The 26752-nt window shown below is 44.1% G+C and overlaps 1 protein-coding gene across 1 annotated transcript; it reads right to left on the bottom strand.

Annotated features, from left to right (window-relative positions):
- Positions 1–87: 87 nt before the first annotated feature.
- On the bottom strand, positions 88–24471 carry fam120c (family with sequence similarity 120C). The gene is made up of 17 exons (XM_041066415.1): positions 22936–24471; positions 20412–20658; positions 20142–20224; positions 18576–18704; positions 16116–16218; positions 15912–15985; positions 15276–15550; positions 13693–13855; positions 13491–13574; positions 13092–13263; positions 12051–12300; positions 10130–10244; positions 8200–8424; positions 7332–7572; positions 6894–7029; positions 6013–6076; positions 88–5880 (listed from the first exon to the last, which is right to left on the bottom strand). Exons 1-17 carry the CDS (start codon positions 23449–23451, stop codon positions 5623–5625), a joined length of 3135 nt encoding a protein of 1044 aa, XP_040922349.1. The 5' UTR covers positions 23452–24471; the 3' UTR covers positions 88–5622.
- Positions 24472–26752: the final 2281 nt, after the last annotated feature.

The raw sequence follows: 26752 nt of genomic DNA, 5'->3' as shown, positions 1-26752 counted from the left end.
CAAAACAACAGATGATTCCTTTCCACATTCTGTATGACAGACATTAATACTGTTCAGCTTCTACAACATAGTGCATCTCTACTCTGGGACTTTTGGTTCTCTTAACATTGTCGAACTCTTCAGAGATGCTCCCATTTTTATAGGCACAGAGGCAAGGTGCTTTTATCCACCTGACATAATTTCTTGTGACTCATTTCACTGGGAGGGTGAATTTTCCTCATGTCACTTCAGCTGAGATCATTTGTTGTTGTGCCTTCCCCTTCGCTTAGACAAGAAACTGATTAAAGAAATTAGTTTAGACGGATGATAAAAGAAAGCTCTAGGCCGTGGATTGTAAATTGTAATTTAAGTAAGTCTTATAGGGCTTCAACTTATGTTTACTTTTGCTACAGATTAATCTGTACTTTATTTTCTCAGTTGTTCGGTCAAAAAATAGTTAAAAATGTACATTACACCTTACACAAACCCCAAGAGACATCTTTAAATTCCTTCTCTTGTCCAACTAGCAGTGAAAAACCTACTTTTACATAAAACATAAATCAGGGCTCTCAATTGGTTTGTGTAAAAAAAAAAAAAAAAAAAATACGCCTGTTACAAATTCCTGAAGACCGAGCTGAAGTTCATGATTATTCGACCTTCGGTCATCACATTCTCACATTTGAGAAGCTGGAATCAGCAAAAAAAAAAAAGCAATCTACTGCTTTTTTTTCCCGCCAGTTAATTATACGTCAATTTAAAAATTTATTGACTAATTGTTGCTGATCTAAAAGAAATTTAGCAAATTTTCACAACTGAAAAGCTGTAAATATCACACATGGTATTTGTGCTTTAAAATGACTCACATGATTATCAAAAGTTTCCCATTAATCAATGTCCCATCAATCGACAAATCAACTGATCAACTGTTTCCGCCCTAAAGTCTTTCCCTTGATTTTTAACCAATTTCTTCAGGTTCACTGTTTCTCTCGCACACATCCACATTTTTATGACATCTACTGGGAGGCCAAGCAATCTCAGGTTTGCGCTGTGAGGAAAATTCAGCCACTTTCAACAGCCTCCATGCCCACTTACTGTACAGTATGAAGAGACTCAGAACAGCTCTGTGTGCTCTGTCAATCTGAGTCTGGGGAGTTAAAGGCAAGTTTGAGAGAGCACAACAATTTACATGTAAGAAAAATGCAAAAGAGGGCGCCAAAACCCCAGCACGGCTGAAAGCATGTTTGTCAGGTGTCGTTCCTTCCTGTGTGTTAGTGTAGATCTGATGTGAGCGCGTGCAGAAGTTCACACAGCCTAAATTCAGTCAGTGAACAACATACAACTGAGCGAGCAACGTGAGCGGCGAATCTACCCACAATGCCTACAAACAAACTCGCTGTCTAAACCTGCCAACTCGTTCACACACTCGCACCTCGCTCCTTCTTCCCTGTCTGTCTGCGTCTCCACAACAACCACAGTGTAAAAAACACCGTTACGTTACGTCACAGACTTGTCAGATGAATCACACGTGCTGTCATTATATATATAATCATACTCATCAGAATACTTGTTACTCGGGGGGGGGGGGCAAACTGTCAATGTCAGGGCTGCGGGGCAGGGACCATGGGGAATTTATACGGGGTAAAGGGGGGATGCTAGGTGCGCTTTGGTTCTCAGGTGTTTACAAGAGATGTTTCGCTGCTTTGTGCAAGGGCGCAGAGTTCAGCTTCGATTGATAATGAGTCGACCACCAAATCGTTATCAGGGATATTATGAGAATCAAACATAGTGCAGACAACGATTTTCAATTCGAAAAAAAAAACGGGCAATATTTACTTACGTACATGATAAATGGTGAAGTGGTCTAAAGATGCCATATAAAATACAGGTAAGGAAAATCGCAATCATTACAGTTCAAATCTCTAGGTTGGCTAAGCGTATTTCAGTACTAACTGAAGCAATGGTAAAAGGATTAGATTAGAAGATGTAATAACATTAAAAATAGTAAGAAAAACACATTTGCACAATTGAATAAAACAGTTTTGATTTTTTTTTCTGATTTTTTTTCCAGACTCTGGCTAGATACATACAGAAACTGATTATCAACGTTAATATAACCTTTACTGTTAGTTGGGTTGATTAAGGGGCGGGGCAGCCCAAAGAGAAAAGAGAAAAACGGCCAATAGTAACGGTCCTAAGGGCTAAAGGAGAGGCAGAGAGGGAGGTGATAAGAGTGAAAGAGAGGACTGAAGTACAGGGGGTGACGGGAGGGGTTAACCTGTGTGTGCAGTATCTGTGTTGGTGTGTGGCTGCTTTTAATGAGAGTCAATGGCCATGGTGTGTGTGTGTGTGTGTGTGAGTGTGAGTGGATGCATGTAACCTATGAGGGCAGAGAAAAGAAGTGAATGAACAGTTTGGTGGAGTGTGGTGGGTGGGGGGGGGCGGCGAGAGAAGGTGCCATAGCAGGGGGGTGGGGGTGGCAGGTGGGGGGCTGTTAGGATAACAAGCATAAAAATCACTGATCAAATATCTATTGAACTAAAACAGACAAGGACAAAAAAGGGACACTACATGTATTGTGTTGACTTTTTTTTCCATACTAGCTACTGTGTAAATCAGGGTTTAACATCTATGTATCCGTGTGTGTGTGTTTGTGTGTGTGTATTAATGTGTTGTCCGTGTAGATGGTTGCTTCGTTGCCTACCTGACGACACCGCTAACATGTATGTGTTTTTTTTTTTTAATCCGTCCATGCAAAAAACTTGTGAGTGTGGGATTTTAGAGTCAGAAGAATGTGTTACCAAATGATCTCTGGTGAACTGACGACCACTCCACTGGGAACTGAAACTGCACAAAATCACTTCAGCACGAAAGCAGAGAGAATGCTGCTGGTAACAAATGCAACTGAATACCTGTCTGTCGTGTGTGTATGTATGTATGTATATGTATGTATGTATATGTATGTATGTATATGTATGTGTGTGTCTGTGTGTGTGTGAGTGCATGCGTGCGTGTTTGTAATGGTTATCTGGCGAGCGAATCGAGAGAGGGCATCGTATACCGGATCACACTCTGGCTCGCTGCAGAAAAGCCATCTTCTAACAATGTACTGTTGCGATACACATATTTGTACTAATGTCAAAAGTTGAAAGCAGTTAAGTATATGACTCCTAGTAATTCTAGACTTAGTATTTCGGCCAGTGGAGCTATATTCTCTAGCCTAGTCTTGGTGTCTGTGTATTACAGTCCTGTGTTAAGCCCAACGCTGTCACCTACTCTTAACCTATAAACACCTACAGCACTCGAATGCTTAATCCCTACCAATAACGGCTAACGTGTCCAAACCTCTGATTTCATTTGGTGTCGGTGTAAGAGACGGCGGCGCGGCCCAGGCCTGTGGCGACGACCGTAGGCCTACACTCACGGCCGGGTCAACTTGTCAGCGTTTCACTGTAATGTGTTGAGTTCATAACAGAGGGGATGTCTGACGCGACTACATTAACACTTACATGTATAGTCAGGGTTTTTTCCTTCAGAACGGCATTTCATAAGAGCTTTTTCCATGTCAATTTTGTGGCACACAATGGAGCACAAGTCATCAACATAGTAAGAAAATAAGGTGCTTCTTGTTGACTTGCCTTTTTTTTTTTTTTTTTTTTTTTTTTTTAAATGAGCTCATTTCAACCTCTTAGTACGTTTATAGAGTTTACAATGTTCATGGCCAGCATCTCTCAGGCGATATTTGTCGGTCTACTGCTTTTACATCTGCAGCTGTGCTACCAGTAATTGGTAAGAAGTACGTACTTGTATTTCCGTTGTCAGATGAAACCTACTGTGGGGGACACATCTTATTCTCTACAAACATAGGTGCTCTAATAAAACAATTCAGTATCTCGTAAGTCTCAGATTGTGAGCGGCACACTCGGGTCCGCCATGAGGCCTCCCTCTCCCCTGTCATGTGACATGTGAGCCAACCCATAAAGCCTCTGCTGTGGCTGAGGTGCTTCAGGGCAGGGAAGTGCTTCCTGCTGGTCTAAAGTGACACACCAGAGCTATGCGGGGCAACAGCTCCTGGTGTTGGGTTATTGTCATGACAACAACTGCTCAATCACCACCCGAGGGCGGAGGGATCTTTGAGGCTTTGTTGCCACACCCCTTTTATATCAGCGGCTGCCTCAGTCGGCTAGCCTTATCAAAATACACTTTGGAAATAACTTTTTAGAAATCTGAAACGATTCCCAGCGATCCTTGATGGACAATCAGGAGTCCTTTCAGGTTAATTGCAAAGTTCTTGACTGAATGTGTGAGGCCGGTCTGAAGGGAACTGTGCCTGGCAGCAGTCACCCAAAGCCTCGCCACCATCCAGCTCCATCTTTTGCTGGGTAGCATTAGTCTTTTCTTTTTGGCCTTAACTCCAGAAGGTGCCTCAGATTTTTTTTCATTTCTTTATCACCTGGTAGAGGACTGTCCAGTGTGGTTTAACATTTTTAAAACAAAGTGCTTCTTTGTCTGAAACCACTCTGTTCACATTCTGACGTCTCTCAAATAGATCTTTACCTTTAAATGTAGTTCTACATGTCATAATGATTTACTCAGGCGCAGGGGACACCCCTCACAGACGGTCAATTCAACTGTACAGGGGCCTGTTCAATTTCATTATATTTAAATACAACATTAAGTGCTTCTGTTGGGAAAATACAATCAAAGCTTTTGGAATAAGGGGACAAGGGGGGAGGGAAGATAATATAATAATGCACTTTTCTTTTGGAGGAGCGGGGTAACATCTTGCATACTTCAGGGCTTAAGGTGCATAAATTCATGGGGTCTCTTAGCACAACAGCTAAGCACTAGGCTATGCTACATAGGTCAAAGTAAAATAGCACGCTAATACCATGGTGGTGCAGAAGTGCTCCAGTGATAGATAACCGATCAATCTATAAAGGGGTTTGTCGCTAGCAAGTATGCTAACACTGTGTGTTCAGCAGTGTAGCTAGCCTGTAGAGTACGGGGGGTTAGGGGCAAGGGTCACTGCACAGGAGAATGGTAAATCACTCCGAATGTCTGTCTGAGCTCATGTAAGACAAACCTCACACGAGATGGCTATGGCAACAAAACGCATCGACGCACAACTACCGACCATGGCGACCATGCCTAGATGCTGTAACCATGGAAACCACATCCAATCTGTCACCGTAACCGCAAGCTTAACATCTGTGTGCAGCGATTCAATCAACGGGGCCATTAAAAACACAAAATAAGAAACTTAAACTGTACAGAAACCCATACCTAAGAGGGGGCTCGTTTTAAAATGGTGGGTCATAATGGGGGCGGGGCTTCAAGCTTATTTTACTCTGAGTGCGGGAGGGAGGCATTTAGGATTTTTGAGGGGTGGGGCGCTTACTGACTCATGGAGAAAACCTCTCTTCATAAAACAATGTAAAACCACATGAGAAAACTAAAAAGGGAGTAACAGCTAACTGCTTTAGCCTACCACATGGAGCAGCAGGGAGGAGGAGGAGGAGCCTCGCTTTCACCTCCTGCTCCATGTGATGATGTGCACAGCTAGCAGGCAGGGCTACAAAAACAGGGAAAGGCAGTCGAACACAGATAACTCTCTCAGAGCGGTGCATCCCGGGAAGGATGCCATCACTCCTCCTTCTGTAGCGCTCCGTCTGACGGGCAGTCGTCAAGGCAACAGGGGGCCTCCACTTCCACCCCCTCTGATTGGTTGTCTCTGCTGGCTAAGGCACACGGGATTGGCTGGACCAGGGGGGCCAGCTCCAAGGACTGGCCGATGGCGGAGGCTGCTGAGCTGCCGTTCAGCTGCTGAGTCGCAACCTCTGGCGTGGAGCCCGCCTCCTCTGAGGGCTTTGGGGGACTGCTGGCTGGGGGGGATGACGACGTCTGAAGGAGGGTGGTCAAAACATTTAGTTAAGAGACGGCAGGACGCATGAGAAAGAGATTACAGCTGTGATGTTCTCTGGAGGTTTCAGGGAGCTTTGTGTAAAAGTTGGGCTGTTGCTTGATGGGTTATACCTGTGTTCTGTTGGCAGCTGCCTTCTTCCCTCCCCTTACTTTTGCTGGAATCTCTTTACCCCTCCTGAGATGAAGGAACAGAACAGACGTTTTAAAAGTACTGAATACATATTGCACTGTAAGAGAGAGAAAGGAAAAAAAACTGACGCAGCAGAAACAAAATTTGACATCTACATTTCCCACAACGCAGCCTGGTCACTGACAGTTCGGTTTCTCACGATAGTAGCAGCTGACGTACCCTCAAGAAGCGACGAGGAGCAGGAGACAGAGATGTGGTAAGGTCCCTTTTTTCTATCTTCACACCACCAGATTTGATTTTTTTTTTTTCCAAACTTGCAGCCTTCAGACTCAACTGACGCTGACTCAAGTGAATTTATCAGACCTCCCACAGCTCCCTCTGGACCAACAAAATGCTTTATGCAACTTTTTTCCGCATATGCGGTAGTGCTCCCCAAGACCTGTAAACAGGCTTTGATGTTTAAAACCAGTTCCCCTTTAAATGCAGAACACAACCAATATCAGTATCTTGCCTTAGGGCTCAGTCACACCAGCTTTTTAGACAAAATTCACACTACAACTCATCTTTACTGTGTAACAGCTCATTCAAAGTCAACTCTGTTCTGTCAAAAATGTAGAAAGTGGTTGCTTTAGATGATACTGATCTGGTAAAATAAAAATTTCAGTGCAAAAGCCCTGCTTATGCACTGGTTTTACAACCTTGGAAAGCTGGCAGTTGCATAGCAACATGCTTGAGGCTGATACTACTCACACACAACTACAAAGAAAATACGTGTGGACAAATCACCAGAGCACATTTAAGCTCTACAATATTTTCATTCTTCCTGATAATTTACTGTGGTATAAATCACCATGTTACTCACCCTTTCCCTGCTCCCACTGACACCACCTGCATGTTGAACCCCCCTCTCCCACGGACTGGTTTGTTCCCAGCCCACTGGCCAACCACCATGCCAGCGATCTCCAGTTTCCCTCCTTGAGGGGGGATGGACTGGATACCTGAAGAAAGAAGAAAATTACTGACAGCTGAGACAAACTTTTCTTATTGTAGAGTCAGTCTGAAGTGAGAATCTACATCTGTGCCCCAATTCTACACAACTGTATACAGCAGACCACACATTTGAAACAAACTCTCAGAGTTACTTTAGCTTGTTTTTATCTTCTTTTAATGTTTTTAAATCTCATTAACGTGTATTTTTATGTTGCCTTGTATTTTTTTAATATTTTGGCTTCATGTCTTTTATGCTGTATGAAGAGCAACTTTACAATGAGATACATGTAAAACAAAAACATCTCTGTACCTGGGAAGGCTCTGGGTCTGTGCTGGGCGGGGTGATGTGGATGGTGCGGGTGATGATGGGGGGGCATGCCGCCCATGGGGCGAGGTGGGTAGAGAGGAGGCATGGGATAGAAAGGGGGCACCATGGCAGGGGGCAGGAAGGCCGGAGGCGGAAGAGGAGGGGGAGGAGGAGGAGGGCGAGAAAGGTTGATGCCCTCGAGGATCGCCTGACGCATCTTCTCAACCTTGGACACCAGCTCCTCCTGCAGAGCAGAGAGAAAGCTGTAACTGAGACTGTTAGGTACATGAACGCACCACACAGCCTGGGAATGGCTGATGAGATCACACTTCTCCTTTACTGTTCCCAGCAACTGTTGTCTAAGTGCCCATAAAACAGGGCACTAAAATGTTAATGTCAACAACATTCTGTTTAACATCCACGTACAATCCTGCATCTCCATGTGCAGCGTATTACGGTATAATACTATCATTGTACAGTCGAGTTACAGTTCTATCTTTAGTATCTATTCTATTTTTTTTTAATTTCATGTAGTGCATTTAGTTATTGTACACAATCCAGTCTTTAATGAAATTTAGTTTTTCACTGTTTTTCTGTACCGTTTCTGTGATTAATAAAATCATTAGGTGTCAATAAAGAACTCTACCTACCTAAAACTGCTGGCTTATATTGGCTTTCTGGTCTTGAAAGAAAAACATCCATCACACACTCAGTCCATTTCTGTCCATCACTGTGTGTCTGTGTGTGTGTGTAATAATGAGAGGATTACACACACACACACACACACACACACACACACACACACACACACACACACACACACACACACACACACACACACACACACACACAGACGCTCTCAGGTTCGTACCTGCCCCTCACACATGTCCAGCAGGGCGGCCCGGTCGCGGGCGGCCCGGTCGCGGGCGGCCCGGGCCAGTTTGCTCTGGAACAGTTTTCCGTCGAAGAAGCCCCAGGGACAACAGTGTTCCCACGGCAATGGTTGGCCGCACACATCATTGATGAACAGCGCTGTGTCAACGCCGGCCATAAAGAGAGCAGCCAGCTGCACGCCACGGGCATCCACCTTCTCCACCTGACAGCCAACGCACAAATGAAAAGTGACAGCAGATTTTAAACTGTGGGCAGCACACAGAGATGAGTAGTGCAGGAGACAGAAGAACTGACAGTGCAGCAGAGTTGTGAATCATGAGCTCTTGAACACATGGTATGTGGGCATACACATCGCACTTTGTCTCAAAGGAGGATTTCAAAAGAACTTTGATTGTAACACAAAAAACAGTTTAAGGACTTGTAGTAAGATTAGCATATCCAAGAGACGCAGCCATGCACTACACAGAATGAATCAGGAGCACAGAAAATTAGAAAGGAAAACATAAGAGCGAAGAAAGAGTGTGCAGGAACACTGCAATTCAGTGTAAATCCACCATCACTGTGCTTCAGTAGCAAGGTTACTCAGAAAAACCAGAACACAACAACTGTTAAAGAGACATTTGACCTGAACTCCTTTTTGTTTTGCACCATACTGACTCTTTTATTACTGCAACAGCTATGGCAGAATAATCCCTAAAATGCAAACAGTGCAAACAAACCTAGACTGAAGTTTATGGCTGATAATAAGAGGACGAACAGCACACGCACTGCCGTCGATTCCTGCTCATTTTCATGCTTTATGGATTCAGAGGTTACTTGGAATTAGGAAAAGATGCTCACGCTCGCACATGCAAACACACGGTTCCCATTCATTAAGCTCATGTAACACAAGTGTGCGTGTGCACACGCATACACTGTTCAAGTCACAAACCCGACACATCCGCAGGCAAAACAAGCATCATCCAAACCAAACACATAACAGCCAACTTAACATTTTTCATGTTATTCATGAGAGTTAAATCCCAAACGCGTTTAAAAGTAAAGTTCTGTACCAAGCAGCAGTTACTAAAAAGATGAAGGCTGACTTTTACGGTGCATTCAAAAACCCACAGCTTTTGTAGGACGTTCAGAGCGCTTCAACACTTGACCGGAGCAGCCTGTGCACTGTCGCCCTCGCCATTCTAAGATCTGACTGTTCTCTCTCAGCAGAAGGAAAAGACGAGAACGTCAAAATTATTTTCCAGGACATTACAGTGTGGGGACCCTGCTTGCTGTACGTGTGTGATGGAGCAGACTGACAGTGTAGTGAGAAGGCAGGTAGGCAAACAGCCTCACAGTGTGAATGTGTCTGAATTCAGCAAACAGTGAAATGCTCAGCGGTGGAAACTGACTTATTTACACTTCTAGAGGCCACTGTCTGTTAGTTTCAGTCTGGCTTTGGACAGAATTACTGTACACAGAAGGACGCATTAAAGAACTGAATAAAGCACTGAATCAATGAAGTGCACAGACATCGCATGTGTCACAGTAAAATGAAGATCTTCGGCTTTAGAACTGTTAGTTGAGCAAAACAAAACACGTTAGGATGTGATCTTGGACTCTGTAAAGCTGTTAGGGGCATTTTTTCACACCTTTTGATGTTTCATAGACTAAAACAATGAATCCACTAAGCAGAAAAATAATCCCCAGATTAACTGATAATGAAAATAATCATTCGCTGCTGCCCTTAACTGAACCGAGCAGGTTGGTGTGAAAGCACCCAAAGAATCAATTAGTCTTGTACAGCCTGATGAACTGCACAGAGGGAACTTAATTAACAGAACAAAAAAAGGAAACTGGAAATGAAATGAGAATGATGCGCAGCAACAAAACCATCATCAGTGATGGAGAGAGAAGCCGCCTCTCACCTTGAGCTCCTGTAGCTGGTCGGGTTCGTAGAGCTGGCTGGAAACAGCTTGGGCCAGGAAGGCATCTAGCTCATGTCTCTGGAGGATCCTTCCTCCAGGCCACTGCATCATATACCTGAGCGAAGGAAAACAAAGCTAAGTTTGGAACACAGAGCCACAGTGTACTGACAGTTTATCACGAAGTAACTCCAAACAACTGAATTTCGAATCTGAATCGATTCAATCTGAGAAGTAGGGCTGGCTATCGTTCTAAAGTTTTCAATACAGCGTGAGCTACGTAGCTCAAGCGAAGCTGTCGCGTCACGTGCATTCTTCTGACCGCAATCCGTGTAAATCCGTGTAAAATGTGGAAAAGATCTAGAGCGTGGCTTTGTGGGCGTGGCGTAAACTAGCGTTTTCCCTGGATGACTGGACACAGCCAATCACCAGCAAACATGCTGCAAGCTTATTGGCTCACTGAAGTTGACGAGATTAACCCATTAGGTATCGAAATTTGGTAAATGACATTTTTCGATATCCGATAGTATCGAGGAAATTCGGTCGATACCTTAGGAAGCATTGAATTCGACACCCAGGCCTACTGAGAAGTTAAAAGAGTCCAATGGTAACACACAATACAGGATTAACACTGTAAATGCTGTAAAGACTGTGTGTGTGTGGGACAGCAGACGATCGCTGTCCCCGAAAACCCGACAAAATGTCTGTTCAAACAAAGCAGAGGAAGGACACACGATGTACTGTCCCTCTGTATCAGCACTATCATACTGTGACTTATTGTTGATCCGCAAATAAGCTCTTTTCACAGAGGACATTCTGACATGCCACAGCAGGAAAAGCCCAGGTGCACATAATGAAACGTATGATTGATGAACTCCATGTAGCTGATTCACTTTCAGGGTCCTGGCATTGTTCACACAGCCTTGCTGTTATTACTTACTGGGACACCTGAACAAGACACAGCTTTTATTATTATCAGTAACATCTGCGATTTTTCTGCATGCGACAAGTCAAAATGTCTGTTGTGACACCGTGGTGACATTTTGACATCAACTTGTCCTGCTCCAATGCTGCATTCACACTCTGGCAGAATGAAAGATCAGGGGAACCTCTCATTATTCTGATTTAGAAGTGCTCGCACATTATTCCCCGATGATTTCAGCCTTGTAGTCACACAATTTGTTAACAAGTGAAGCCCGATAAAAAAAAACAAAAAAAACAAGCAGCATGTGGCTCCTTTTAAGGAGCTCAGTCATTGTATTTTTGTTCATATTGGATTTTGTTTAGATGTGACTGCCAGTGACGCCTTGGCTTTTCAGCAATTTTAGCACAGGTCTGCTGATTCTTCTGTCGGTCAAATATTCCCAATACTCTGACTCTGAATTACAACTAGGAGGCTGACACGAATGTTTCTCTGTTCAGTTGCTCATAAATACGATCTGAACGATGTTACACAGCATAATAACACTGAGGGAGACACCACTGTATAAAGTCACCATAAGAGGAAGTCTAATCAGGTCAGTGAAAACACCTGTGCTGTTGGATTAGAGGTGTGGAGGCACTGATACACTGATGTGATCTGTTTTTGCTGCTAAACCTTTTAAAGTATTTGACTCATCAGCTGAGTAAAATGGTAAATCTGCACAACATACCAGCCTTCTGGAGAATAACTTTTATAAAATGTCAGAAAATAAAGAAAAATGGAGATCACTGCGTCCTATAGCTGACGACGATGTGTTCAAATGTCCTTTTCAATTCACAATCATATAAAACAAAGACAAGCACAGTGAAAAGCACTGAGCGGGAATACTCATTCACACACTCTCAGAGCCTGGCTCCCACTGAGGTGTGGCCTCCAAAGAACACACTGGGTAAACATTATAAAAGAATGCTACAACCAGCAGAGGTGTACGGGCTCTCACACCTGAGCACGCAGCACATGAGCAGCAGATGCTGTGGAACCTGTGCTGGGTTGAGGAGGGCTGGGCAGTCAGAGCGAAGGCAGGCCAGGAAGGCCCTGGTTCTCCTGGAGCGGTCCTCGCTGGCACGACCCAACCACAGCCGCCGCAGGTTGGGGCAGGTCCACTCCCGGAAACACAGGGCCGGAACCAGCTCTGGAGTCAGGGCTGACTTGGCCTTACCACTGCTCCATTCTTTGACAATCACTGGAGGAACTGCAACACAGCAGAAAGACAGATGTGTCGAACGGACAAGAACATGGTTTGGTTTTAAAGGACCGATCCAACACTTGTGAGATAAATGTACTAGAGACAATGACACAGACGTTTAAGTGGCAGGCTTCGAAGCAGGTTGGTATTTCAGTGTCGTATTAACCATGTAGCTAACAGAAGTTAGCAGGCAGAGGTTCAAAGACTGTTGTGACCTTCCAGTTATGAGACAGTGTCTCCGTGCTCTGTAATATAAATAGGGGTTTTGTTCCCATGGTTGAGGTAACTTTCAGACAATGCCTTTCTCACAGCAGGTATTCTGACATTTCATCTCAGGAAAAGCACAGGTGTAACTAAAGTTACATTTAGTGATACTGGTTAGACAGAATCCACCATACCACAGCTCTGCAACTGGTAGAGCTCAGTGGAATGCGTCCACCATTAATGACATTATCTGCTGTGTGTGCCAAGTCAAAATGTCCTCTGCCTGCACAGCAACATCAAAGCTACAGATGCAAACGGCGCCGCTCTTTCTTAACCAGCGGTCGGACGAGTCAGCAGATGCAGAACCACTACTAAAAACAGGAAGGACAGACAGGCAGGACATCCTCACATTTGAGAAGCTGACACCAGAGAATATTTGGAACTTGTGCTTGAAAAATGGCTGAAATGACTAGTCGAGATTTTCTGTCAATCAACAAACTCATCGTTGCAACTCTACTAGCTTCCATTTCTGCTTATATTGACAGAAAACATACTGGCCTAATCCATCTACACTACTCCGTCCCACGACCTACCCTCCAGGGGAGCCCTCTTTCGTAGGGCGAGCCTCTCCAGGCGGCGCTGTGTTTCAGCCAGACTGAAGAGGACACCGTAGGCATACTGTCTGGCAGCACGGAACAGCAGAGAGGCAGGAGGCAGCTCAGAGTTACACTCATCCTCTATACACACTGGCATCTTCATCTCTCCCTGAGGGGTGAAGTTGGTGGAGGGAGAGGTAAGCACAACGGGAATAAGAAGAGAGATTAACAGGAAGAAGAAGAGCCCTGACAAGGCTGACTTACTACCTCTCGCCATTTTCATAACCCTTCTTTAACTAGACAAGATGACTTAGGGGCCTTGCAAAGACAGAATACGGGCTAGCAGAGACAAATGCAAAGAACTTGGATGTCATCTAAGCGAGGAAAATGATTTACCTTGGTCAATATGTGGTAAATCTGGGGGTACATCAGTCCTCTTCTGTGTCTGTGTTCGGCTACACGAAGAACCTCAGCACTGACCTAAAACGACAAACGTCATGAAAAACATGACAAAGAAAAAACAGGACGCACTGTGACAAAATCCAAAAACAACATACAACCGTGCTGTGTTACTCGGTTCGTGTTTCATGTCTCTCACCTGAGGCAGAGGGGGTGTGGTTATGTCCATGTGACTCCGCGTCGCCATAGACAGCAGTGACGGAATGTTTGACCCGCTCCCATTGCCCTGGGAACCGTCTCCAGAGGCCGAGCCCCCTCTTCCAGCAGGATCCTCCCACCGAGAGGGCTTGTCCGTCAAATGGCTGAAAGAATTTTTATGGGAGTGTTTAGTAATTCTGGCCCGGCATTCATCGTGTGTGTGTGTCTGTGTGTGTCTAACAGGGGTGTAAAGATGAACCAAAACAAAAACTTTCACAACATCAATCATCATTTAATCATATCTCTCAGCACTCCTGTGCCTGTTGCCTCTGTATGTTGGCGTGTGCAGTTCAACCCACTCCTGCTATGCTCACTATGGTCCCCAGTCAGTCACATACCTGTTTCCAGTCATCCCTAACATTCCCACGCTGAAAGAAAAGTTGGACTACTGTAAACATCACCGCCTGATGACCTGACCCAGAGACTTGGGTAAACACCATCCACTCAGCAGCATTTTAACGAAATATTGCCTTAAGAACGGGCTGAAACATTTATCCAGTACTGTCTGGTACCAGTGTATCTGTATCACACACACCTTTGTGTTTTCACTATTGCAGTTTCTGCAAACGAAGCATTTCCTCAAACAGATTTTGTGCAAATGAACGTGTCAAAGCTCATTTTGTTTCAGTGAGTAGATACAATAGATGTTACTGAAGCTAAAATGTGTTAGTATTAAAGTGAGTCTCACATAAACTCAACACTCTATAATGATTCCAAAGTTTCCTCATTCTGACTTTTAAATCCCATTTCTGGAAGATTCAAAATCACGTGTGTGTCTCCTGTAGATGATTTTGCTCTGCTGCTCTTTCTTTCTCCTCCGTCGCTGTAATCCCCGAATCTCTGGGGTGTAGCTACTTTACACCGTAAGCTTGTTGACAAAAAGCCAGGCAACAAGTGTCTGTGATACAGAGATGCTGTGGGTGCAGTGCATTGTGGGAAAGGCTCATCTGGAATCAAATTGGCTTTCTACGTTAAGCAGGACTTATTCTCACTCTTTCCAGACATGAAATACGCACAGTAACATTCTGCAGGCTTCGTCTAAGTGTCCAACAGGTAAATGTCTCTTACGGCTTTATTCAGACCATTATGGAAACAGGCACAACGCTCACGAGACATTTGACTTCTTGTGTGTGAGGAAACAGCTGCACGGCTCAGAACAGCAGTGAGTAGAAAAACACTGTATTGATAAGAGGAGGAAAAGTTTTCTGGTTTTTCCAGCGGCTGCATCACTGATGGATTTTAACTTTCAGCTGAATCCTCAATAACGATGGTTGTGAGAGGAAGAAACACTCAGGGGGCTTCTCACGAATTAAACCGCTAATAAATTTTCCCATCAAATTTATTATTTATGAAAATTGCATTAATTTCATTATGACAGCTCACAAGCATAGACAAGACATTAAGGTTAATTCTCGTTTAATTCCCATTTACTCACGTTTCACTTTGCTGGATATTCTTAACTTTATCTATAGTTAAGAATATCCAGCAGTCTCAGTTTGCTGAGACCTGTATCATGTGACTTACTTTGTGTTGCTGTCGTTGGGTTCATCTCCATCTGATGACGAGGATGGTGACGGAGAGGGACCAGACTGACTGCTGGTGTGATGATTGGGTAATCGACTTCCCCCCTGAGTGGAATCATACGGAGCTGACCAGTCAGAGAAACCCATCTTGCCCGTCAGTGAATCGTTGCAGTCTTGGGACGGTGGCGGTGGGTTCTGGAACAGAGGGGTGGAGCCAGGTCCATATGGCGTGTTTTGATAGGGTGGCTTTAACCCTGGAACCTGGGGAGGAGGGAACTGTGTTTGGACAGGAGAGGGGAGGAGAATAAGGGCAGGGACAAAAAAACGAAATGGAAAAGGAAGAAGAGAGGAGAGTGTAGAAGCAGGAGAGGAGGGAGAGCGGAGGGAGAAGATGTCTCAGGGACGGGAACTAAAACTGTCCCATTTTATTTCACATCAAACTAGAAGCATCTAATCGAGGCTGGTGGAAGGATTTGGGACGGAAAGGACTGCACCCTCCTCCTTCGGCCAGTTTTCCACCTATATGAGCACATGCCACACAGGGATTTCAAAGAGCAAAAAATCTACCCTGCTACATGTAGATTCACACAGAGCAGAGAACAATCAGACACACGTACAGGAGGATGAAGGAATCTACCTGATTCTTTCCAGGCTGCATCGGTCCCATGTGGCCAGGTGGTCCCCCAAATGGAGTGGGTCCAAACCCAGGTACTGAGCACAGAAAGAGGAAAAAAAAAGATTTCATAAAGATTTATTCAGTTTTACTGAGCCAAAAGAAAGACTACATGGTGCTGTAGACAACTGTTTTCTAAACCTGTGTCCAAAGCAGTTTCGTACTCACAGATGAAAGAGGAGGGCCCCATGTTGGGCGAGCGTGGTTTGGAGGCAGCTGAAAAATATTCCACAGCTTTCTTGAATCGCTCCACCTTGTCCTCCATTCGAGACTGTGAGAGAAACAAAGCATTATGTTGACTACATAACATGCAGGATGATGGCAGTGAAAATGTAAATGTCTAGGGGAAGCATTTTCCCTTCAGACCAAAGCATGGACCTGGACGAGACTCATGCCTGTCACTGGTGTTCATTTGTTGCCTCCCTATTCCCTTCATGACCTCAAGTTCAACACAAGTCTGAGGAATGTGAACTCAGTTGTTATCATCAACTACACAAACCAAACACCAACCACGAAAAAAATCTCCAAATCAGCAGTAAATTTCTATGGTTCCCAAAAATGGGAATAACTTCCCAGACCGGCTTTACACACATTAAAAACATAAATCTTGGATTGAAAAAAAAAAAGGGTCACAAATACACACTTTCATTTGCTAAATAATTTTCTAATTCATCTGGGCACTGAAGTTTTTAGAAAATATGCTCAGCGAGGAGGAAACAACATAGTGTTGGGGGCTATTTTCTATTTTGCTGTGGATAAATATATATTTGGTGCTCCGCTGAGAATTTCTAGCAGCAGGACGGCTCACTGGTGTGTTTTTAACAGTTTCTGTAAAACTCTGGAGCTCTGTGGCGCATGAGGAATACGTTTTTATCAGGCTTTGGTTTGGCACTAAAAAACAAAATACACAGTATTACCAGACTTAGCGTATAAGATCAGTTTATAATAAACCTGTGAGGGTGGCCGAGAAACCCGGAGTGAAACCATGAGCCGCAGCAGTCCGGAGCAGTTCCAAACTCCTTTTTATTCAACATTAGAGTCCTGTTCACAAACTTTACGGCCAAAAATGCACATTGGGCCAGCCAGAACGGGAAACTAAGCAAAAAAAAAGGAAAACAAAACAAAATCAAAACAAAAAAAACTCTCTTCTCAAGAAACCGATCAAACACAACAAAAGAACTACACTCTAAACTGCCCGTCTGGCTATGCCCCTGTAGTTTGGGCCCAAGGCAGGAGTTACAATCTGGTGCTGTGTCCTGGAGCTGAGACTCTTCCTTCTCTCTCTCTACCCTCCAGCCACCACAGCCTCCTCCCTTTTATACTGCTGGACTACACCATCCCAAGCAATCAAAATCAATTATGTCCCCCAGCATACTTAGAGTAATAACAATATCAAATAACACATTGTCACCTCGAAATTCAGCTATATTTACTTTAAAACCACACATTACTTTTTACACAAGACACTTATACTGGTTATTCCAGCACAAAAACAAAACACCCCTCCCAGTCTATCACACTTGGTTTCTTCCCCTGTGAACCCCCTATTTAACCAACTGGAATGCTCCAGCTCAGGTTTGGCTGTTCCTGGTCTAACAGAGGAAGAAGGGCAACAAAGAAAACAGGTAATCACAATTCAAATTCAACAAATCAAACACCCAGTCACAATGTATTCTCTCCCCCTCACCCTCTCCTCCAAATGTTCACATCACACACAACTCCCCAACACTTTCCACCGGGTATCAACATTTTGGCAAGATCCACCTGAGTAGAGTGTGTAGCGCATGTGCCCCTCCTTAGGGCACGGGGTCTCCCCGTGACAAAACCTCTCTACAGTGATGATGGAATATAAGAACGCGCCTCTGTAAGTCAGAGAATGAGTTGTTTACTGCTTCTTTAACATAGCGACATGCCTCAAAAGTCCGTTATTTAAACATTTACATACCATACAACATAGGTTCATTTTCACTTGTATCACTGTGTCATTAACAGCATTGTTTGCCCCAACCATGGAGCACAGGCCCCCTAGAAAAGTACAAATGGTGCCGACAGGACCCCCTGAAATGTCTCAGAGCACTGACAAGACATATATAAACAGATCTGATAAGGGATTTGATAGCATGCAGATTCAATAAAGGGCTTTTTAATTCCAACCCTACATCAATCAACACAACTATGAACCAAATTCGCACATAAACAAGATTAATGGATAATGAAAATAACAACTAGTTGCAGCTCTAATTTTACAAATTTTCTAATATGTCATTTTCAGTGAAATCAGCACTGTTAACGCTGCAGCTCCCTCAGCTCATCTCCTGATGAACTGAAATGAGTTAACGAGTTAATCCTGTTAAGCATGTGGATTTATATAAGGAGTGGTATAAGTCTATGGTTTAGAACTGCTGTGTGAGGAAGTACCGATGATGACTCAAGTTTTGTGTCAACAGCACTGACCTATTTAACCATCAGCAACAGTCCAGCATGGTCAAACATTAGTGGAGACCAAGCTTGTTATTTTGTCCTACTTTTCTTAGACACTTTTAATTAATTCTGATCCAACCCAAGAGATAAGTTGATAAAAACTAGTCCTTAATAATCAGTGAAATGCACAGTGCACACATGGCCTACCTGTGACTGTTTGAAGACATCTCTGGCGATGGCATCGAGGTTTCCCAGGTCTTTGATGGAGGAGACGTACTCTGACACAGCCTTGATCACCACCTCACAGGGCGGCAGCACCAACTGATGAGCTCGCACCTGCGACAGCAAACACACAAAGGTTTTGATGAACATATGTCTTGGGTTGGTGGAGAGTAAAACTACAAAGGGGCCACACAGACATCTGTCTGCATATTTTATCAACTCACTTTTTTTTTTTAAATCAACACGGAGTACAAACAATCTTAAGACATTAAACAGAAACTTCAAAGGTACTCAGGGAAGTGCAGTGTCACTACATGGCTGATCTATTAGACCACGGTTACAAAGGGAGGGCTGGGAGGTTTTCTAGTTTTGAAAAAGCATTACAGCCAAACCAATATTACTGAGCCACTTATATTGCTGATTAATGACCTTTTACAGATTTTGGTGATGTTCCACAAGTAAAACCGATGATGCAATTACAAAAAGCATCTGTGTACCATTTTATCTGACCTTTAAACACGACACTCATTTGAAAAATTTGTCCTTTAAAATACTGTTTGGGTCTCAGAACTTAGTCTGATTCAAAGAGGAATTCTGGTTGAACAGACATTATCTCAGAGCCACAATTGAAAAATCTGAGACGTAACATTCAGGAGATCCTTTCAATTAAGGCTGTCTTTCTAAATAAGTTTCATTTGATTCTGCTTGTGTTAAACCTTTAAATGTCTCTGTTATTATAAGGTATGCAAGTAAAGGCAAAATTCAGTCTCACGTGTCTGTGCTATAACGGATAATGTGTATGTTCTAAAAGAGCAGATCAAAGCTCAAAATTTAAATACCGGTACTCATATTTGTCGGGATGAGCACTGACAATATAATTTAGCTGAAATATAATACGTCATATCCTAAAAATGTTGCAAGGCAACAGCCCAGCTACTAGAGAATTCACACTGTCACTGGTAAGCAATAAAACACAACAAGGTGTTGGCATATATGAAAATAATAGACAAAGTCTGGGAGCGAGGGCAGCCGCACCCAAGAGTGGTGTGGCATTTTCTCTGCCAATGCCACTGTATTCATATATCACAGCACCTCCAAGTCTATGACCACACTTTTACCATGGCACCACAGCACAAGGAAAAAAACCATTAGTATACAGCGATCATGTTAAGGTGTGTAGCCCATGTGTTAAACTGTCCAAGATGAGAAAACAGACTGATGCAAAGTTTATTTTTTCCACATTTGTTTCATGTGTGTAGTGTTGGAAACTGACAGGATGTTCTGAAGATGAAAGTAACACTCAGCAACAGCAAAGTAGCCCAGAAACTGGAAGAAGATCAGAAAACAGGAATGCCTTTCTCTAAATGAAGATAAACTTCTTAAAAAGCAAAGAAAATCTGATTTAAAGACTTGTTCCAAGTAAGGATCTGGTCGTGCAGACGTTTACATTAAGTCAGGGCTCACAACACGATTTGATTAGTACTAGGTTACTGTTATAGCTAATGTTTTGTGAGATTTGCGGAGGACTTTGGACGTAGAAGCATACGCTACCTTGAGAGAAGCTAGTGGGTGTTCTGGTCCCAGTAGACTCCAGTGGAAGGCAGCCAGGTCCTCATCAGGCAGAATATGATTTCCTGCAAGACAGAAAAACTTTCAATTGTTTGCTGTGTCAATGAACAAACACAAGACACAAAGAGAGGTCCCAGAAATACAAGTCACAATTAGGGGCATGTGTTTCAGTGAGAGAGCGACAAAGAGAAACGTGGGGTACGTGTTTGGATTTGTGCGAGCTGAGGTATGTGTACGCGTGCTGAACCTTACCCAGCAGAGCAGCGAAGCAGGGCAGGTGCTGTGTCTTGAGCCCGAGCTGCCTGGCGGCCTCAGACAGCAGATACTGGTGTGTGGTCAGGTTCTTTCCGTTCCAGCTCAGTTTGAGCGCGTGCGAGGAGAAGTAGGCAGGTACGTTGCAGAGGGCGAACTCAGAATCCTGAGCAATCAGACCAGCAAATCCATAGTCTCTGTAGAGAGACAGCACTTCCTGGTGATGGTCCTCCAAGGTCTGTACAACCTGTGGATGCAGAACGGACAAACTCAGCCTGCTGTGGATGGAGTTTGGTGGTACCTCCTTTAGGAATCATCAGAGTGCACTGCTGGAGGACTCTCGTGAGCTAGATTTGTATTTTGTGTTTTTGTTGTGACACTTCAAGTTACAATTAGACAATTAATCAAGTAGTTGGCTGACAGAAAATAAATCTGCAACTACTTTACCCAGTCCCAACTGCTCCCATTTGAGGATTTGTCATTTTCTGTTTTATATCATTTTAAACTTACATCTTGGTTGGAGAAAACAAGAAACTTTAAGATTTTGTGACATGATAGGGATTTTTTACTATTATGTAATGTTTTATAGACCAAGCAACTAATCAGTTAATCAAGAAAGAAAATAGCAGATCAACTGATTATACACAATAATCATTAGCTGTGGACAGGCAGTAGTTTTATCTGTCAATTATTTCACAAAAAGGCTATGGAACAACATTCTTAGAGCAAAAACTTGACAGCATTTGCTGGCAGCGACAACAAAACACTCTTTATGATGAAGGTAGAGATCAGAAACCGCCAGTGGTGCTGACACTTTGTATAACAACAAAATATGAAACACAATTCATAAACCACTGTTCACTTGCAAACTTGAAAAAATACATTTGTGATAATTTGTGTTGAGTCAGTCACTTCTACACTGCTGGTGATGCACACACCTAGACCCAGGACAACACAATTTCCTCAGAAAGCACTGATGGTTCTACCCAAACTGGTGCATAGCTGTGGCAGAAAGAGAGCGGATGAGAGCTTCAGGATTATGCCAGAACTGTTAAATTAATCTTGTTAATCAATGTCAGTGTTAATCAATGTGAAAACTAAATAATTACATCCAGTTACTTCATTGAAAATCAATTTAATGAGCTGGTAATCAAATCTCTTCCTTCAGATGAATGCAATACAGGACAGGGATGGCACAGCTAATTGTGAGGAAACTTTTTATGACAGATTTGTTCAAACTGTTCCATATTTCTGTTGTGTCACCCTCTAATCATAAAACCAAAACTAATAACATATCTTAACCACCAGAATAACATGTGCAAAAATTTCAAAACAAACCGACATGACGTGTAAATCTGAGCAGGCACTCTCTGCACAGAGAGCAGCAGCAACATATTTCATAAAGGTGTAATGCGGCGCAGACATAGGACTGTTTCCCTGAATACAGGTAGAAAAAACAAGTACACATGGGAACTGTGAGTAATGATGCTGTGCAAGCACAAGGAGCATCAATGTGTTGTACTGTAATGTGGATGAGATTTTCTGTTCTAACAAGTACCCTCTCAGTATGCACGATGGCATTGTGTTTTTTTTTGTTCTAGCACACAGGCTGCTGGGAAGGTAAACCACAAACAGCTAGGTAAAGTTGATGGGAAGGAAGTTTGAGGGGTAATCAGCAGCTGTAGCTGCATTTATCAACATAACGTTATGAGTCACATTTCCTTTACGTGGCTTTACGTTCAGTGCCCCACAATGACAGGTCTGCTTTAGATGGTTCCAGACATTACAACAAATTTCTTCATTTCACTTAATCCTCCTACGTTTAACATATAGTGCACCAGCTTTTCTGTATTTTATACCAGAGCAAACATTTAAAAAAAATCAAATAAAATACTTTAAACTTTCATCAACCAACTGAACTGCATGAAAAAAAGTCATCACAAAAGGTACCACTGTCAGGTTCTGAGCTCCTATAAATAGTCTATCCACTCAGCAGTTGTTCAATGTATGAAAGGTTCATTGAGTTCATGTTATGTAATATATAGGCTAGACTAGGTCATGTTGTACAAAACAGGTTTCCCACTGCACTGGAGTAAGGATGCACAGACTGGTTAGCCAGCAGCCACCGCTTCACAGATCTAAAAAATCTGTTGCACTGGATACGTTTCTCCTCCCAGTAGACCATCCCACATATATCCATGAGAGCAGAACAGGCCGGCTACAAGCACCAGCTAGAGACAGGAATCTATGCTCTGCTGGCTGCAAACTGCCAGCGCAAAATAGACCGTTTGACAGATCGGGTCTGTCTTCGTGTAAAGCACTGAACAACAAAACCCCAGACTGACTCATTTCACTGGTTGGGGCTGGCAGCTGCACTTGCTCGCACACTGGAAGGAGTTAAAGCAGGGCTGGATGATGTAAGCTACTAAATGGGCGTGCTGCAAGAAAGGGCAAGCGTTAAATGAACGGCACGCCATATGACCACAATAAAACAACTTTACACAACCATTATCACATTGCTCACCCGCACTCGGAAGCGGAACATGGCGAGGCGCACGCAGTGGCTGAGGCATGCCGGGGGCAGGAACCATGCCCGGGGAGGCGGGGTGGCCTTGCTGCCGACGTGGTTGACTATCAGCTGCGCCGTCTGTCGCTGGCCCTGAGCTCGCCGCGCCCACTCGGGCCAGCGCTCCTTCCCCAGTGTGCCGTTGAAAACCACGACCAGCTCCAGGCCACCCTGATACAGACAGGCCTGTGACAGGGCAGCCAGGTAGCCCAGCATGGCGTTCCACTCGCCCCCGCACACCCAGTCCGTCTGGTAACCGCCGTAGAGGCGCTGCAGGCCGGAGTCAGCGTCGATTAGGATCCTGGCAGGCGGGGGCGGGGGAGGCATGGGCCCGGGGTGATGTGGGTGGTGGTGTGGATGATGGTGGTGTGGGGGCTGGCGGGCCGCGGTACGGGCAAGCTTCAGGAGGTCCACCGGGACGGCGGCCCCGGGACACCGTTTCTCTAAATACTCTTGAAAACCCTGCACTCCCATGACGGTGTTGTTGAGCCTGTGTGTCTGGCCGGGAGCGGGCTCTGAATACGTTCTGTACGCCGTGTTTGTAATGTGATGTGGGGCGAGACTGTAGCTAGCTGTGCACTTCAGGCAAGCTAACTGGTCTCCGATGTAGTGACTAACTGTAGTTTTAGTTAACCCTGCAAAACAACTAATCTGTCACCCAGGCTAGTGAAATGAGTCACCATGCACTGCTGCACAAGCCTGTCAGCCAACGCTACTTATCCCGAGATATCAAAATGCCAATTTTTTTCAGTTTTGGTCGTGGGTGCTCAGTTTAGTGTCCATCCCTGTGGATTTTGGTGAGATGCCAGCGAGGCCAGTGTAGCTACCTACAACCAGAAAGAAAAGTTCAGCGTATCTCCTGCTCCCATAATTTGGCTGTAACATAACCAGCTTCCAAAATGTAAATGGCCGAGCAAGTAACGGAAATGCAGCTGGGTGTTGAATATTACTAAGAAATGCTTACAAAATAATGATCCTGATGGTTTGTGCACATGAAACAGAGTGAATGTTGCGCATTAGTTAGCAACCCACGGGCTGGATGGCCAGTTCGCGGACATGATGTTAAACCGAGCAGCTTGTAAAATCGTTACAGATTGAATATTTGGACATTTATTTTGCACTACCTCAGGCAAAATTTCAGCACATGTGTAGCGCAGCTTGGTGGCTCGCCGGTGTCAGAGTATGGATTAAAAACAAAACTAACAAGCTGCGTGGCTGGCTGGCTGACTAGCTGTGCTGATATTTGCTAACGGTGTAGCTAGCCGTTAGCTGCTGGCAGGGTCCCCGGCGTGATTTGACGCGTCAACTCCCGAAGACAAGTCCGGGGCGGACACGACGCGGAATGAGATGGATGTTTGACGAAATAAAAGAAAAGTAACTAAAAGAAAATAAAAATAAAAGCCCGATGGTGCCTCCCTCGCTTTCTTCCACACTCACGGCTTCATGTTGCAGAGGGGAACATTACTTCCAAGCGACATCAGCCATCTTGCGACTTCCTCGCGGCCCAGTGAAGTGGGAGGGAAGGCGGAGGGAGTGGAGGGAGGAGGTGCCGCCGCGGGGATGATGGGAAATGTAGTTTGATCACCCCATCACGTCCAACTAGTGGCGCTTTGGTGACAAGGGTGAAAAAAACTACAACTACCAGCAGAAGGACGAAGACGGTTTGGATGGGGATAAAAAGCTGGAGAGTAGAATTTCTCCAAGGGGTCCACAAGTGATTCAAGTAGGAACAGCACTATGTGAATATTAACATGTTCAATATGTTAATATATTTACAAGTTCAACATGTAAATATTTGCAATATAACGGCTGTTACCGCAGGCTAATGTTGATGCTAAAATCACAGCCTTATAGGAGCCTTCAACAAATACTTCAGCAGTGATGTGGGAAATATAAATAATGAAAACCATTAAATTAATACATAAAAATGAATCAGTCGCTCTTTGGTCCATGAAATTTGATTGAGTGGTGTAACAGGTAGAATGGTGCTGTCCCGTTCATGTTAAATCTCTGTCGCCTCCCTGTGGTTGTGTTCAGGTCAGTGCTCTGGGAGGGAAAAATGAGAAGCCGAGACTGGGGCTTTCTGTTCAGGTTGGCATGGTGACATGAAGCCAGCTCCAAGTACTGCAAGTGCACTGTGTCTGCCTGTGCTACCTTTGTCTGCGTTTCCCCTCTCATCAAAACTAAGCAGAATAAGGATCCTATTGTAGATGAGTGAATACACAGGCTGGACCAGAGCAGTGGCCAGAGGTGGCACAGCCCCCCCAGCTCAACCCCCACCCCCTGGAGAATCTGACTGCCGCCCCTACTCCCCCTCCAATACCAGAAGGAGGTGATAGGTAGTTGAATATCAGAACTTCTTTATAAAGAGACCAAACATTTCTCTTCTTAAAGTCACTGAAATGGCCACAAACAGGTGTAAAATAAGCACAGAGGCAAAATTACTACAAAGTGGTATTTAGAACATTTAAAGTTAAAGTTGTTTATTTGGCATTAATACACTGAATAATTAACATTTTTATCTATTCCCTTTTAATCTAACGCACGCGCACACGCACGCTCTAGTGTAAAGTTCCGCCCCTGAGTGAATGTGTGTGTGGCAGAGAGAGAGAGAGAGAGAGAGAGAGAGAGAGAGAGAGAGAGAGAGAGAGAGAGAGAGATTAACGGTGAGCGCGCAGCTCGCCCCCGTATCGTCCCTCCATCCGCGGTGAGAGTGAACATGACGGCCCGGTCTGTGCGGTCTCTGTCCGGAGCCCTGAAGCCCGTGTTCAGCCGGGTGTCCCGGGTGGGAGCGGTCTCCGAGTTCACCGGCAGCAGACGGTTTTTGGTAAAAAACAGACTTTGTGCTGACCCGTGATGTGGTTTACCGGTTAGTTTTCCCGACCAGCGGAGGGAGCATAGTTAAGCAGATTAACGGCTGGTTGGTTAACTGTTAGCTGGGCGGAAGTCGCTGTCCTTCAGCACATCTCTGTCTGTTGACACCTTAAAACTCCCCTGCGGAGAAATTTAATTCGCTGTTTGAGCAGCTTTCTTCTTCAGCTCCGGAGCGAGAGGAGGCTGTAAATGTATGCTCCTGAACCTGCTCCCTGCAGGGACATGAATTATTCAGAGACTAGTACAAAAGTAGGTTAGTTCGATGTCTCAGGGGCGTAGCAGAACAATCCGGGTCTCAGTGCAGTCTCAGTGGGCCCCACTGTCATTACCACACCTGTAGGAATAACTAAAGTGCTGAAGTGTAAACGAATTTAATCTAAAATCTCTGCGTGTTTCAGCCTCTTTTCTCAACATTACTTTGTGAAGAGTTCACTTTGAGTTTTAAGAATATTATAAAACATTAAGTCTTACATCTTACTCTGCCCTTACACTCAGAAATTCTTACATTTTTACTGTATTTCATGATAAAAACAAAAACAAGATGTTACAGGAAACATGTTCTATCTGCAGAATGAAGGTGAAGGTGGTTCAAAATACCAAGAGTTTACTGGTTCACTGGTGAATGTTTGCTGGTTTTCTTTGTCTTATCGTAAAGTGAATTTCTTTGAGTTTTGGATTGTTGGTGGTACAAAACAAGCAACATGATTATTTCAACTAGAGCACTGGGAAAAAGGTAATGGAAAATTTTCATTATTGTCCAGCACTTTACAGACTAACAAAATTAACTGATTAATCAAGAAAATAATCAGCAGAATAATTAATAATGAATGTAATCATTACTTGCAGGTCTGAACTCCTGCCTGTGGTGATGATATTCTTATCAATGCAAAAACAATTACTA

This window comes from Toxotes jaculatrix, chromosome 2 (genome assembly GCF_017976425.1).
Source record: "Toxotes jaculatrix isolate fToxJac2 chromosome 2, fToxJac2.pri, whole genome shotgun sequence".
In the NCBI taxonomy this organism is placed as follows: domain Eukaryota; kingdom Metazoa; phylum Chordata; class Actinopteri; family Toxotidae; genus Toxotes; species Toxotes jaculatrix.
This window is presented reverse-complemented; position numbering and strand designations above follow the sequence as displayed.